The sequence below is a fragment of the Lolium perenne genome, chromosome 5 (assembly GCF_019359855.2).
Source record: "Lolium perenne isolate Kyuss_39 chromosome 5, Kyuss_2.0, whole genome shotgun sequence".
Classification (NCBI taxonomy): Eukaryota; Viridiplantae; Streptophyta; class Magnoliopsida; order Poales; family Poaceae; genus Lolium; species Lolium perenne.
Genome location: NC_067248.2, coordinates 31356021 through 31369421, shown reverse-complemented (window position 1 = coordinate 31369421; position 13401 = coordinate 31356021). Strand labels below are relative to the sequence as shown.

Below are 13401 nucleotides of genomic sequence, written 5' to 3'. Positions count from 1 at the left end.
TCCGACGCGCCTTCCAAGGCGTGTACGTTGCTGGTGGCCTCCCGCCGCTGCATCGACTCGCGCCCTGCAGCTACGCCGGCCCCTCGGGCCGAGACGTCGCCGCATGCGGTCTCCTTCGCCGTCCCCGCGCACCGACGTTCCGAGCTACTACCGCGCCGCCCATCGGCGCAGGTCGCCACCGTCAGCGCAAGGTCTACGTCAAGCCGCCGGGTTCCTCCTCGCCAACTTCGAGTACCACCGCCGCACCTCCACAGGTACCCTGCATGACCACTCTGGTCGTCGCAGGCCTCGCCGACCACCTCTACAGTCTAGGCATCCAGCATGGTCACTCCTGGTCACCACTGGTTTCGCCGCCTTCTACGTCTCCATCCACCACGACCTCGCGGTCCATGATGGTCCCTTCCCTCGCACGCCCGGTATTGGCAACACCGACGCGTGCCTTCGTCCCCGACGCGTCCCCGAGCCTGGCAAGCTCGGGCCAGCGCCTCGTCTTCATCGGCTTCGACAACGTCTTCATCGGCATCGACTCTTCTACGACTGCCTCGACCGCGTCGCCGACTTCGTCTTTGCGTACTCGGTTCTGGCAAAACCGGAGTATGCCTTCGTTCCCGACGTGCGCCTAGTTCTGACAAAACTAGGGCAGCACCTCGTCCTCGACGGCTCGGACTGCATCGACTTCGGCATCGACAACCTCCACGACTGCCTCGACGCGTCTCCGTCACTCTCCTCGCGCACTACGCGCTTGCGGCTTCATGTGTGGCTACCTCGACACCGGCTCCCGACCACGACATCGACCACGACATCTCCTCGCGCGGCTACCCCGACCAAGGTTGCAACACCCATGCTCTCGGCTCCCTCGACATCGGCACAAGGGCTACCACCTCGCCTGCGCCTCACCAGCTTCCTCTACAGTCCAAGCATCCGCGACGCAACTCCGTCCACGACGCTCCCGCTGTGACTGCGGGGGAGTGTCAGCCTTCTGGGGTCCACTTCGGTTTATCTCCAGTCTGACCGTCCGTGACGCTACTGTTGTTCACGTCACTACCGCTACGACTGCGGGGGAGTGTTAGAGATATATTTGGTATACATACGGTTTAGGTAGTCTAGGATAGAGATAGATCTTGTGTCTTGTCTTGCACTCCAAGATGATCCCTGTACGCCTATATATACTCGCCCATGAGGCTCAATAATACATCCAATATATTCCGCCAATCTCTCTCCCTCTCTATCCTTCTGCACATCCATAGCTCACTTCCTCAAATTCCAGCTGAAAACACAAAGACCGAGAACCGACCATGGCCGGCGCCAAGAGACTTGCTCAATTGGCAAAGAAGTGGCAAAGGGTGGAAGCACTTGGAAGGAAGAGGCTCGCAGTGTCAGCCAAGGAAGATGAAGGTTGCTGCACTTCTGTACCAACCAAGGGCCACTGCATCATGTACACGGCCGATGGGAGGCGTTTCGAGGTCCCTTTGGTGTACCTCAGCACAACGCTTTTCGGCGAGCTCCTGAAGATGTCTCAGGAGGAGTTTGGCTTTGCAAGCCATGGCAAGATCACACTGCCTTGTGATGCTGCAGTCCTGGTGTATGTCATGAGCTTGCTCAGGAAAAATGCCTCCGCCGATGTCAAGAATGCCCTGCTAAGCTCTATGGTGACATTTTGCCACTACACCGGCAGTGTGGTGCCGGCTGTTGGAGCCAGCCAACAAATTTTCTGTTTGTAGCTTCTGAAGAACATGCATGCAGAATTACAGACCCTGATTCTCTCTTCAATTTTGTGTAGTTTTCTGGATAGTGTAAGATAGTTAGATAACAGACAATAGGAGAAGGAAAATTGCATGTAAAGCAATGTGATCATCAAAGCAACAAAGCAGTATTATTTTGGCCAACCAGAAGTTGCTGGCTTGCAGCCATTCTTCTCTTACATTTGAGTTCGCATGATACAACTGTGCAAAGGAGCAACAATGGTTGTGACTATTTTTAGATGTCGATTGTTTCATCCTGCTACACAGAGTATACACAAGTTTCTTTCCAACCTATCATCTAAGCCAGACCACTAAAAAGGTCAAAAAATGTGAATCTGTGAAATGATCAGGTGGTACAGGAGCCATTTTCAACTGAATTTGTAGGAAAAAAATTTAAAGACCATCACTATATGAGGTATTGAAGTAGGATAAAAATCACAAGATGGAAGACAAAACAAGCTTTATTTAGCAGTTTAACAAAGTTTTTTTTGGCATAGAAACAACTGATGATTAACTATACCGAATACCGAATGTCCTCCAACTCATAAAACTTCACAGAAGGTAGTACGCCAGAAAAACACGCAATAAGAAGTGTGTCGGTCCAAGGTTTGGTGCATGCCTGTTATTCACAATCTTCAGGAATGGAGCTGTTAGAAGGCCAAAGGAAAGTGCAGAGAAAGAACTAAAGAGTGGTTTCCACATGCAATGCTACAAGTCAGGCAGGCCATCAACAGGACTGAGATATGACACTGTTCATACCCAATCAAAATGTAAAAAATACGCATTAAAGTGCAATCATAAATATAACTAATTCAGTATATCATCTGCCAAAGGAAAACTATTGACAACTGAACGTGCTGGCTAGATTTCACTATCACAATTACAAGGATTGTCTGCCAATATATCATCGCACAATAGCTAAAGAATTAAGTCTCACTCATTCAACTCGTTTTCCTGGGGTTCTCATGCTGCTTACCCACTAAACATGTCACTGGCGGTGCACGGTTATGTACCCAGCACACACCAAACAGCTAGGCCCAAAGCAACATGTAAATGTAAATAACATTGCTTTGATCAGCTTGCGACATTGCACATACCAGACTCATGGCCGTGTCCCTATAGGCCTTTACCCAGTAATCAACTGCTTTTTTTTTTTGAGAAAACGCAATGACATTGCGTTTCATTTCATTGCAAAGAAGGATAGTGTTACAAGATCACAACTCACAAGGGAGGTGTGTTACAGGGCATGGTATGACATAAGCTCAGTGGACATCCCAATCTACTGGCAGCACGGCACGCAGACCTAACGCCCCTGCCCTAGCCCAGATGGTAGCTTCTGCCCGGATCTTGTCGCATGTGCCAGAGACCGAGGGCCGCTCACCCTCGAAGACACAAGCGTTGCGTTGTTTCCAGATCATCCACGGCAGCAGTAGCGTCATAGTGGCGAGGCCCTTGTGCATTGGCTTAGGCGTGTTCTGTCGCGCGATGATCCACCAGTCGTTCAAGGAGGACTCATCGACGGGAGGGTTGCAGGTAAGGCGGAGCCAAGCCAGGATCTCGTACCAAACTTGCCTCGAGAAAGGGCAGGCTAGTAGGATGTGCTGCATGGTCTCCGGTGCTTGATCGCAGAGCAAGCAACGAGGGTGGTGCTGCAGCCCCCGCCGGCGAAGGTGATCCGCCGTCCAGCAGCGATCCTTGGCCGCAAGCCAATGGAAGAACTTGACCCGAGGCGGAGCCCAGGTTTTCCAAAGGAGCTTCCAAGAGGCGCAAGCTTTGGAGCCGTGGAACATGGCCAGGTAGCACGATTTCGCCGAGTAAGCACCGTTTGCGATCCAACGCCAGAGTAGCTGGTCAGGCTGGTTTGTGAGGGGGATGGACTCCACCTGCCTCCACAACAGTAGGTACTGTCCCACCTCACGGATGCCCAGGACGCCGTGAATGTCACGCGCCCAGATGTGGGCATGCAGGCCCGCCGCAATGGTCGTCGTCTTCCGACGCCTCTTCGGGACGCAGGCGTATAGCTCGGGAGCGATCTGGCGGATGGCGCGGCCATAAATCCAGCGATCCTCCCAGAACAAGCCGGAGTGCCCATCGCCGACCACCATCTCCGTCGAGGCGAAGAAGAGGTTCTGCTTCTGCTGTGTGGCCTGTAGGTCAAGCCCACTCCAAGCTCTCTCCTGGTCAGTCTTGCTAAACCAAAGCCAGCGCAGCCTCAGGGCCAGCCCCGCCCGCTCCCTATCCTGGACGCCGAGACCGCCAAGAGAGATTGGCCGGCATACGGTGCACCAATTGACATGACAGTGGCCTCCGCTAGCCACCGCACGCCCCTCCCAAAGAAAACCCCGCTGAATCTTCTCGAGCAACCTTAGGACGCACTTGGGCAGCTGAAGCACCATCAGCTGATGGATGGGGATCGCGGCCAGGACCGCCTTTACCATCGTCAATCTGCCAGAGCGGTCCATAAGCTTGGCCTTCATATGGGGAGCGTGGCCGCTGTTTTCTCCACCAAGGGAAGCATCTGAGCCCTGGTAGGGCGTCGGAGAGTTAGCGGGATCCCTAGGTAGGTGAGTGGCAGGTCCGCAACGGGGGAACCCAGCGTGTCCGTGACCAAGGCGGCAGCCTCGGCGTCGCAGTTGAGCAGGGTCGCCGAGCTCTTGGTGTAGTTCACCTGTAGGCCGGACGCTTGCCCGAAGAGCTGCAGGATCGCTTTGACGGCGTTGATGTCGGATGCGGAGGGGTGGCAGAAAAGCACAACGTCATCAGCATATAGGGACACCACCGGGATGGGGCGGGAGGTGTGCAGCGCTCGCAGGATGCCGGCGTCGGCAGCGTGCTTGATGAGCCGTCCCAAGGTATCCACCGCTAGCACGAAGAGCTGCGGCGAGAGGGGATCTCCCTGCCGCAGTCCGCGCCGGTGCCAGATGGGCCTCCTACTTCTCGTCAGCTATAAATTATTGGTCCAGTGCCTTCCAAACACCATCTTCTAAGACAAACAAAGCATTGCAACTCAGGTAGAGTCTCCAGTCCCGCCTTTCAGAAGAAAGAACTGACCATGATTAGTGACTAGAGAATTTCTCAACTAGCAGAGAAGTGGCAAATGGTGGCATCCCTCAGAAAGCAACTTGCCAGCCCAAGGGTGCTCAATGGCAGTGCCAGGCAAGGGTCACTGTGTCATGTACACAACTGATGGGACTCGTTTTGAGGTGCTGTTACCGTAACTTGGCACACTGATCTTCAGAGAGCTCCTCCGCATGTCTCAGGAGTTTGGTTTCGTCAGCGCGATGGCAGGATCACGTTGCCCTGTGATGCCATGGTGATGGAATACATGATGTACTTGCTCGGGAGAAATGCTTCAGTGGAGGTTGAGAAGGCATTCTTGAGCTCCATGGCGATGCCATGTCACTATGCAAGTTGTATAGCACAATCTCTGGGTGTCAACCAACAAGGCAACAAGTGTCTGTTTGCAGCTTCCAATGTTTTTATGTTTAGTACTTGTTAGTATAGTAGTGTTTTGACATGTATAGAAAGAGTTTGGAAATTGTGCATTCTCTTCATGTTAATGGAATCTTCGGCATTTTTCCTGCTGCCACTAGAGAAATATTTACGTAAGGTTTTCAATCTTGCAAGGCTGTAGTCAATCTAGCAGAAACCTGGAAACCCAAAAGTCAAAACCTGCTGTCAAATATTCTCTTGCAGTTTCTTCACAAAAGAAGATGCTGAATTTGTATATAAAAAAATGAATAGATCCCATTCTAGAAGAAAACGGTGAAAAAAATGTCACTGTACGATATGTTCAACTACAAGGCTCATTTCATTTCTGTGCAGTGTCTACAGAACAGAAGATAAAAAGCAAGTATCAGAAACATGTATCAGACATTAGTTTGCTTTGCTACATACTGCTACTGATTAGGGGCTTATTCTGGTCTGCAATTCTCATCGGAGTGTGGTGAGACAACGCGAGGCCGCCCAGCCCATGCATAGCATTCTCCAGCACACGAGGAATGGAGATCCAGAATCAGCCACTTCTGGCAACGACACAGTTGAAGCATCCATTTCCTAGGCAGCAAACAACCATTGCTACCTCTAACGAGAACCTACGAACTGCTGAACCCACCTCCATCTAAGACCCGCAGTCCCAATCTGACAGTTCTAGTCAGAGGTAGGAATATCAGTTTATTTATTGTTCATCTAATCCTCCCCATCCTCATCTCCTTCACCACGCTGTTGCCAAGTTCAGACACCTTCCAGCCATCTCAATGGTCTCCTTTTAGCCACTGCCTCCTGTCCCCGCAAGTCATGATCACGAGCCCATGGTGTACTTTCCTCAGTACTCTATATGAACTATGTTAGATGTAACAAACGAATTTTTCACAGAAAAGTTGTCTCCTTTGTATCATTTCCTGTGATAACCAAATCTTTACATCAGACGCTACAGAGCTCCTCTTGGTCCTAACCAAAATTCAGTTTCTAAGCTAGTAGCTAAGTACAAAGAGCAAATTGATGGCTGGATTTCATTGATGGCGCCATGTAGCTAGCACTGTAGCTGCGGCAGTGCCCCGCAATTGAGCTCAAGAACGCCCTCTCAACCTCCTCGGAGGCCTCTCTCCTGACCAGGCACAAGACGTAATCCATCACTGTGGCGTCGCAGGGCAGCGTGATCCTGCCTCCGTCCCTGCCGCTAGTGAAGCCAAACTCCTCTTCGGACATCCTCAGGAGCTCAGCGAAGACCATCGTCCCGAGGTACACCAGAGGGACCTCGAACCGTGCTCCGTCGGCGGTGTACACCACGCAGTGGCCCTCATCGGCAACCACAGATGACGTTGTGCTGCAGCATTCGTCGTCATTCATGTCCGATGCCTGCCGGCGGCGGGCACCGGCGGTGGACAACAACATCTGCCGGCCCTTCTTGGCCAGCTGAGCAAGCTTCTTTGGATGGATCATGGTTGAGTCTGATGTGTTCCTTGTTGGCTAAATTTCACTCTGGCTCTGAAAGTCTGAAGATGTATTGTAGATCGTGATGTTGCTTGCAGATGGGATGAAGAGTTTTGTGTTGAGCAAGGCATGGATTTATAGTAGAAGTAACAGGGAGAGAGGGCTCAGGGCAGTGCATATGCGTGAAGGTTGTGTGTAGCTATCAGCAAGAGCGGTGGGCAGGAGACAAGGCCATGAGTGCTCTGCATGCAATGTTGTTGCAACTAGCTGCAGATAACGTGATGAATAATTTTGATGAGATTTTCAAGCACCATACATGTCTGAAATGTGCTTGTGGCTAGAGATCCCCATGGGGTCCACGTGCCATTTCCTCAGCAAACCGATCACCACGGCTGTGCAGGCCAGACGCCCAGCTAGAAGTTCAGAGTCGGACTACTAATTGGCCTTGTGTTTATACACGCATCGGATCAGGTGGACTGCTACGTACATGGGGCAACACGGAAAATCATCTAAGACTGGCAGCAACTGAATGTGCAGAAAAGGGTAGACTGTAAGGACTAAGGAGCATGAGCAATTGCATGTCACAACTCCTGTCAGGATCCATGAACAACTGTCAGTCCAGATATCTCCATCTCAGGGGCCACTCTATATGCTTCTTATCATCAGGATACCATCAAGACCTAGATAATCAATTGTAATGTCCAAGGCTCCAAGACCATGCTACTAGTATCGGTCGATATAGTCCCCAACAAGTGGCAAACTGATGGCCCCAGGAAAATAAATACAAGATCCACATTGCTTGCCCCCTGCACCCTTGCAGCATTGCATGTTCTGAGTTCATGGCTCTGTCCCTTGCCAACTCGTCACGATGGATGGATCAGCTGCACCTAAACTGCACGTTGCTTCTCTCCCTTGTCACCTATAAATCTATCAGCTTAGCACCGCCATCTTATCATAAGTTCATCCACATGCCAACCACTACAACACCTAGCTGAATACCACCACCTGATACAAATTCTCTGAACTTTGAGCCAACAAAGAGAAGCAACCATGGTCAGCGCCAAGAGGCTTGCTCAGCTGGCAAAGAAGTGGCAGAGGATGGCGGCCATGGGGAGGAAGAGGATCACACGGACTACAACGGCGAAAAGAGCCGCCGAGGAGTGCTGCACGACCACCTCAGTAGCGGCGAAGGGGCACTGCGCAGTATACACCTCAAAGGGTCCGGTTCGAGATGCCACTTGCGTACCTCAGCACCGCAGTCTTCGTCGAGCTCCTGAGGATGTCTCAGGAGGAGTTCGGGTTCGCGGGTGGCGACGATGGCCGGATCATGCTGCCCTGCAACGCTGCCGTCATGGAGTATGCCACGTGCTTGCTTAGGAGAAATGCGTCCGCAGAAGTTGTGAGGGCATTCCTGAGCTCCATAGCAAGACCGTGCCGCTTTGACAGTGGCATGATTGAAAGTTGGGGTAAACTGAATTAGGGTAAGGACCGTAACCCTTAGGGCCTGCCGGTATGGCATATATATAGAGTAGATACAAGGGGTATATGGTAGGTTTATACATCACCGTACCATATGCATACAAGTTAGGTATTAGTCTAAATACATAGTTTATCACCCTCCCTCAATCTCAACTGTTCCATGAAGATTGAGATTGCGCTTGCGGTGTTCAAACAATGGCAAATGTAGCGGCTTGGTAAAAATGTCAGCTAACTGATCCTTGGAAGAAATAAACCGTATCTGAAGTTCCTTTTGAGCAACCCTCTCACGCACAAAGTGAAAATCAATCTCGATGTGCTTAGTGCGAGCGTGAAATACTGGGTTAGAACATAGATAGGTGGCTCCAATATTGTCGCACCATAGTATAGGTGGACTTTTCAATGACATTCCAAGTTGACTCAGAAGAGCTAGTACCCAAATGATTTCAGCAGTAGCATTTGCAAGCGCTTTGTATTCAGACTCTGTGCTGGAGCGAGAGACAGTAGCCTGTTTCCTAGCACTCCAGGAAACGAGATTACCACCAAAGAATATAGCATATCCCCCCGTGGATCGACGGTCATCAACACTGCCAGCCCAGTCAGCATCAGAAAAGGCAGACAGGAGCGGAGCAGGTGTAGGAGAAGATCTCAACAGTAGACCATGTGAGAGAGTAGCCTTCACATAGCGAAGTATACGTTTGACCGCCGACCAATGAGTGCAGCGAGGAGCATGAAGGTATTGACAGACTTTGTTCACAGCAAAAGACAAGTCTGGCCGTGTCATGGTAAGGTATTGAAGGCCTCCAACGATGCTACGGTAACGCGTGGAATCCTGTGGTGATAGAGGAGATCCATCCATGAGTGAGAGCTTATCAGAAGGTGTCATAGGAGTAGAAACTGGACAACACTTCTGAAGCCCAGCACGATGTAAGAGATCCAAGGCATATTTCTTCTGGCTCAACAACAGACTGCCACGGCCCGGACGGTGTACCTCAACACCCAAGAAGTAGTGCAACGGGCCAAGATCTGTGAGAGCAAAAGAGGACCCAAGCTGAACCACCAGACGATCAGCTGCAATAGTGGATGAACTCACCACAATGATATCATCAACATAGACTAGAAGGTAAACTGTGATGGTAGGGCGCCTCAGAATGAATAACGAAGTATCAGCCGTAGAAGGAGTAAACCCAAGGTTAGTAAGCACAGAACAAAGGCGAGCATGCCATGCACGAGGAGCCTGCTTAAGTCCATAGAGAGCCTTGTCAAGTCGACACAAATAACCAGTATGAGTGGGATCTTCAAAGCCTGGAGGTTGCCGCATGAATACCTCTTCTTCAAGAATGCCATGTAAAAATGCATTTTGTATATCAAGCTGACGGAGATGCCACCCTTGGGAGAGAGCCATGGACAAGAGCAGACGAATGGTAGTAGGCTTGACCACAGGGCTAAAAGTATCTTCATAGTCAAGACCATGTCGCTGTTTAAATCCTTTGGCCACAAGGCGTGCCTTATATCTGTCAATATTACCATCAGCTTTCCGTTTAATCTTGAAGACCCACTTACAGTCAATAATGTTGATGCCAGACCGAGGAGGAACAAGTCGTCAGGTCTGGTTGCGCTGAAGTGCTGTAAACTCATGCTCCATAGCCGTACGCCAATGAGGCGAGGAGAGAGCAAGGCGGTAGTCAGTCGGTTCAGTATGTAGCATAGTAGGATCAGAAGACCGAGTGACGTTCCAAGCAACAGTACCATCGCTCCGAATCTTTTGTTGACGAATGCCACGCTGTAAGCGCGTGACTACACCCTTAGGAGCAGGCGGTGGTATATCAGAGCCATCGCTGGTAGGCACCGCGGGAGGAAGCGACGGAGAACTCGTCGCAGCCGTAGTCGACGTAGCCGACCCCGGTGTATGGGCTGCGTCGGGAGAGGACGGCCCATGAGCGGCCTGGCGAACGCTGCCAGGCGAACGATCGACGTGCCCGGGTGAGGTGGAGCCCTCGCCTGCATGTCCCATGCAATCGACGTCCGGGCTGCGAGGACCAGCAGCCGGTGCCGCACCGCGAGGAGGGGGCGTCGATGGAGTGCCAGATGTATCATCCGTGTCATCGAGTAACTCAAGCCGAGCGCCACGACCCAATCCTGCACCATGATTAGCTAACAACAATGGGGTATATGCAACATCAACAAATTGGTCGGGATTAGTGGAAGGTGGAGATGACAACGGTGGAGAAGAAGAAGATGAGGTTTGAGAGAAGGGAAAAACCGTCTCATCAAACACAACATCGCGGGATATATAAACTCTGTTGGTAGGTATATGGAGACACTTGTAACCTTTGTGTAAGGAGCTATAGCCAAGAAAAACACACTGTTTGGAACGAAACTGGAGCTTGCGATTATTGTATGGTCTAAGATGTGGCCAACAAGCACATCCAAAAACCTTGAGGAATGTGTAATCAGGAGTCTCCCCTAACAAGCGTTCAAGGGGTGTTTGCATATCTATAACTTTACTAGGAAGTCTGTTAATAAAAAAAAACAAGCAGTAGTAAATGCATCACTCCAAAATCGGTAAGGTGCACTCGCATGAGCTAACAGAGTAAGGCCAGTTTCGACAATGTGTCGATGTTTGCGTTCAGCAGTCCCATTTTGTTGATGGGTATGAGGACATTAGACACGATGTGATATACCAATGTCAGCGAAAAATTGATTCAAGCGATGATATTCACCACCCCAATCGCTCTGCACATGGATGATTTCCTACCAAGTAAACGTTCAACATGTTGCTGAAACTGAAGGAAAACCTTAAAGACATCAGATTTATGTTTTAAGAGATAAAGCCATGTAAAGCGACTGTATGCATCAATAAAACTCACATAAAACTGATGACCACTAGTAGAAACTTGGGCAGGCCCCCATACATCTGAATATATTATTTCAAGAGGTGCAGTGGTTACACGAGTGGATAGCGAAAAAGGTAGTTGATGACTCTTGCCTTGCTGACAGGCATCACAAACTACAGCTTTATTGACTGACATGGATGGGAGCTCATGGCGGTGTAAGATATGCTGAACTATAGGAGTAGCTGGGTGTCCTAGACGCGAGTGCCACTGATCACGTGACACCCTGAGACTGCTGAAGACTTGCTTTATTGTTGACAGGTCGAGATTATAGAGACCTCCGCGACATCCCCCTCTAAGCATAACCTCCCTGGAAGCCCGGTCCTTAATAAGAAAGTACCATGGATGAAATTTAAAGTAAATGTTATTATCATATGTAAACCGTTTGACTGATAGGAGATTGCGAGTAACAGAGGGGACACGAAGTATGTTTCTAAGATGTAGGTAGTGAGATGATGTAGGAATTTTGGATTGACCAATATGTGTAATGTGCATGCCTGTACCATTAGCGGTTTGGACATTGTCCTTGCCATGGTATTGCTCCTTCATGGTGAGGTTGTTGAGGTCGTTGGTGTGGTGATCCGTCGCCCCCGTATCGGCGTACCAGGTGGGGTCGATAGGGTAGGACGGTGTAGACCCCGTAGTCGTGGTAGAGAGGGCGGCGAGCTGCCGTTCCTTGTTGCGTCCATCGTTGCCAGCGCCCAGGTAGTTTTTGTCATACCGCTTGAAGCAGCACGATGCAACATGGCCAACTTTGGAACAGATCTGGCAGGTAGGGCGGGTACCGCCAGTACCCATAGGGCGCCCCTGCTGTCCTTGAGGGCGACCACCGTTGGGCGCAGGAGTAGGAGCATTGTATGGTGCTGGCTGTTCCTGGCGAGGCTGGTAAGAAGGAGCACGACCACCACCAGGGCGCGAGGTGTAGTTCGCATGATGGTTGTCGGAGCTGATCTCGGGACGGCGCGCTTCAATACGTTGCTCAGTGTTGAGCAGCTGCGCATAGACATCACGCACCGGCAGAGGATCATTGATAGGTCGAGCGCCGACGCGATCTGCGAGGGCATCGTACTCGCTGTCCAGGCCATTAAGCAGAAAAGTGTTGAACTCATCTGGCTGCAGAGGCTGTCCGACAGAGGACAGCACATCCGACAGAGATTTCACCTTGTTGAAGTAGGCGGTGGCGTTGGGGAAGTCGTGCTTCTTGAGCTTGCCCAGCTCGGTGCGGATGTGCATGACGCGCGTCGTGGATTGAGAAGCGAAGCTCGCCTCTAGGGTTTCCCACGCTTGCTGCGACGTCGGTGTGAGCATCACCATGCCGAGCACCCCCTCGGTAAGAGAGGCAACAATGGCCGCGAGGATCGCCTGGTCCTGCTGGTGCCATGGCGAGTAGAGAGGGTTGACGATGGTAGGGGTAGCGCCGTCTTCGGACGCCTGAGGATTGGCGATCTCGGCGGTGGGACAGGGTAAGCTGCCATCAACGAACCCAAAGAGGAGGTTAGTCCGTAAGATCGGATCCACCTTGGTGCATCAGTAGAGGTAATTCCCCTCGTTCAGCCGGATCGTGATCTTGTTGTCAAGACAGATCGGTGTTGGAGGGATTCGAGACGCCATGAGGACGCCCCTGGTTGTGATCGACCCGGTAGCAGCCGTCGACGAGGTAGAGAACGCAGAGTTGTGCGAGCCCGTGACGGAGAGTCCGGAGTTGGCCATCGCCAATGATCGAGTAGACGATGCAGCGGCGGCGGTGGGTAGGCGGAAGACGTGTGCGCAAGACTATTGCCTACGCTCTGATACCATGAAAGTTGGGGTAAACTGAATTAGGGTAAGGACCGTAACCCTTAGGGCCGGCCGGTATGGTATATATATAGTAGATACAAGGGGTATATGGTAGGTTTATACATCACCGTACCATATGCATACAAGTTAGGTATTAGTCTAAATACATAGTTTATCAATGATGGCGTCATCTGTAGAGCTTAGCCAGCATATAGCTATTTGTTAGTTTCTGAAGAATGGCAGTAGTTACTATTCCTTGTTCTAGGCACCATTTTTGTTCAATGGAAGATGGAAATGTGAAGTTAGTAGAATTGAAATGGAACAAAGATTCATGATGAGATTTGCAATCTTTCTGGTCTGGAAAAATATGCAGTTCAACCTTTTATTTCAGAGACAGTACATAGAGACTAAGCTTCAGTAATACGACTATATTTGTGTTAACACATTGCTTTGAACTATAAACAATTCGTGATGCTATTTTTGGAACTATAGAATGTCACAGGAGCTTTCGTATTACTGAAGAGAAAAGCAAAGGGTGAATGGGCGATACATTCAAGTACGCATGCCAAATGGGTCTTAGA

The 13401-nt window shown here is 50.6% G+C and overlaps 2 protein-coding genes and 1 pseudogene across 2 annotated transcripts; 2 read left to right on the top strand and 1 right to left on the bottom strand.

Moving 5' to 3' along the window:
- Positions 1 to 167: 167 nt before the first annotated feature.
- LOC127298632 (auxin-responsive protein SAUR36-like) lies at positions 168 to 1980 on the top strand. The gene has a single exon (XM_051328476.2). It carries the CDS (start codon positions 1296 to 1298, stop codon positions 1719 to 1721), a length of 426 nt encoding a protein of 141 aa, XP_051184436.1. The 5' UTR covers positions 168 to 1295; the 3' UTR covers positions 1722 to 1980.
- A 4165-nt stretch (positions 1981 to 6145) lies between these two features.
- LOC127298628 (auxin-responsive protein SAUR36-like) lies at positions 6146 to 7080 on the bottom strand. The gene has a single exon (XM_051328474.1). The coding sequence runs from the start codon at positions 6681 to 6683 to the stop codon at positions 6222 to 6224; it is 462 nt and encodes a 153-aa protein (XP_051184434.1). The 5' UTR covers positions 6684 to 7080; the 3' UTR covers positions 6146 to 6221.
- Positions 7081 to 7444: 364 nt separating this feature from the next.
- LOC127298630 (auxin-responsive protein SAUR36-like) lies at positions 7445 to 8318 on the top strand (annotated as a pseudogene).
- The last annotated feature ends 5083 nt before the right edge of the window (positions 8319 to 13401 follow it).

What these genes read in the sequence shown, in the direction of transcription:
- LOC127298632 (XM_051328476.2), top strand. Translation starts at nt 1,296, where the DNA reads ATGGCCGGCGCCAAGAGACTTGCTCAATTGGCAAAGAAGTGGCAAAGG.
- LOC127298628 (XM_051328474.1), bottom strand. Translation starts at nt 6,683, where the DNA reads ATGATCCATCCAAAGAAGCTTGCTCAGCTGGCCAAGAAGGGCCGGCAG.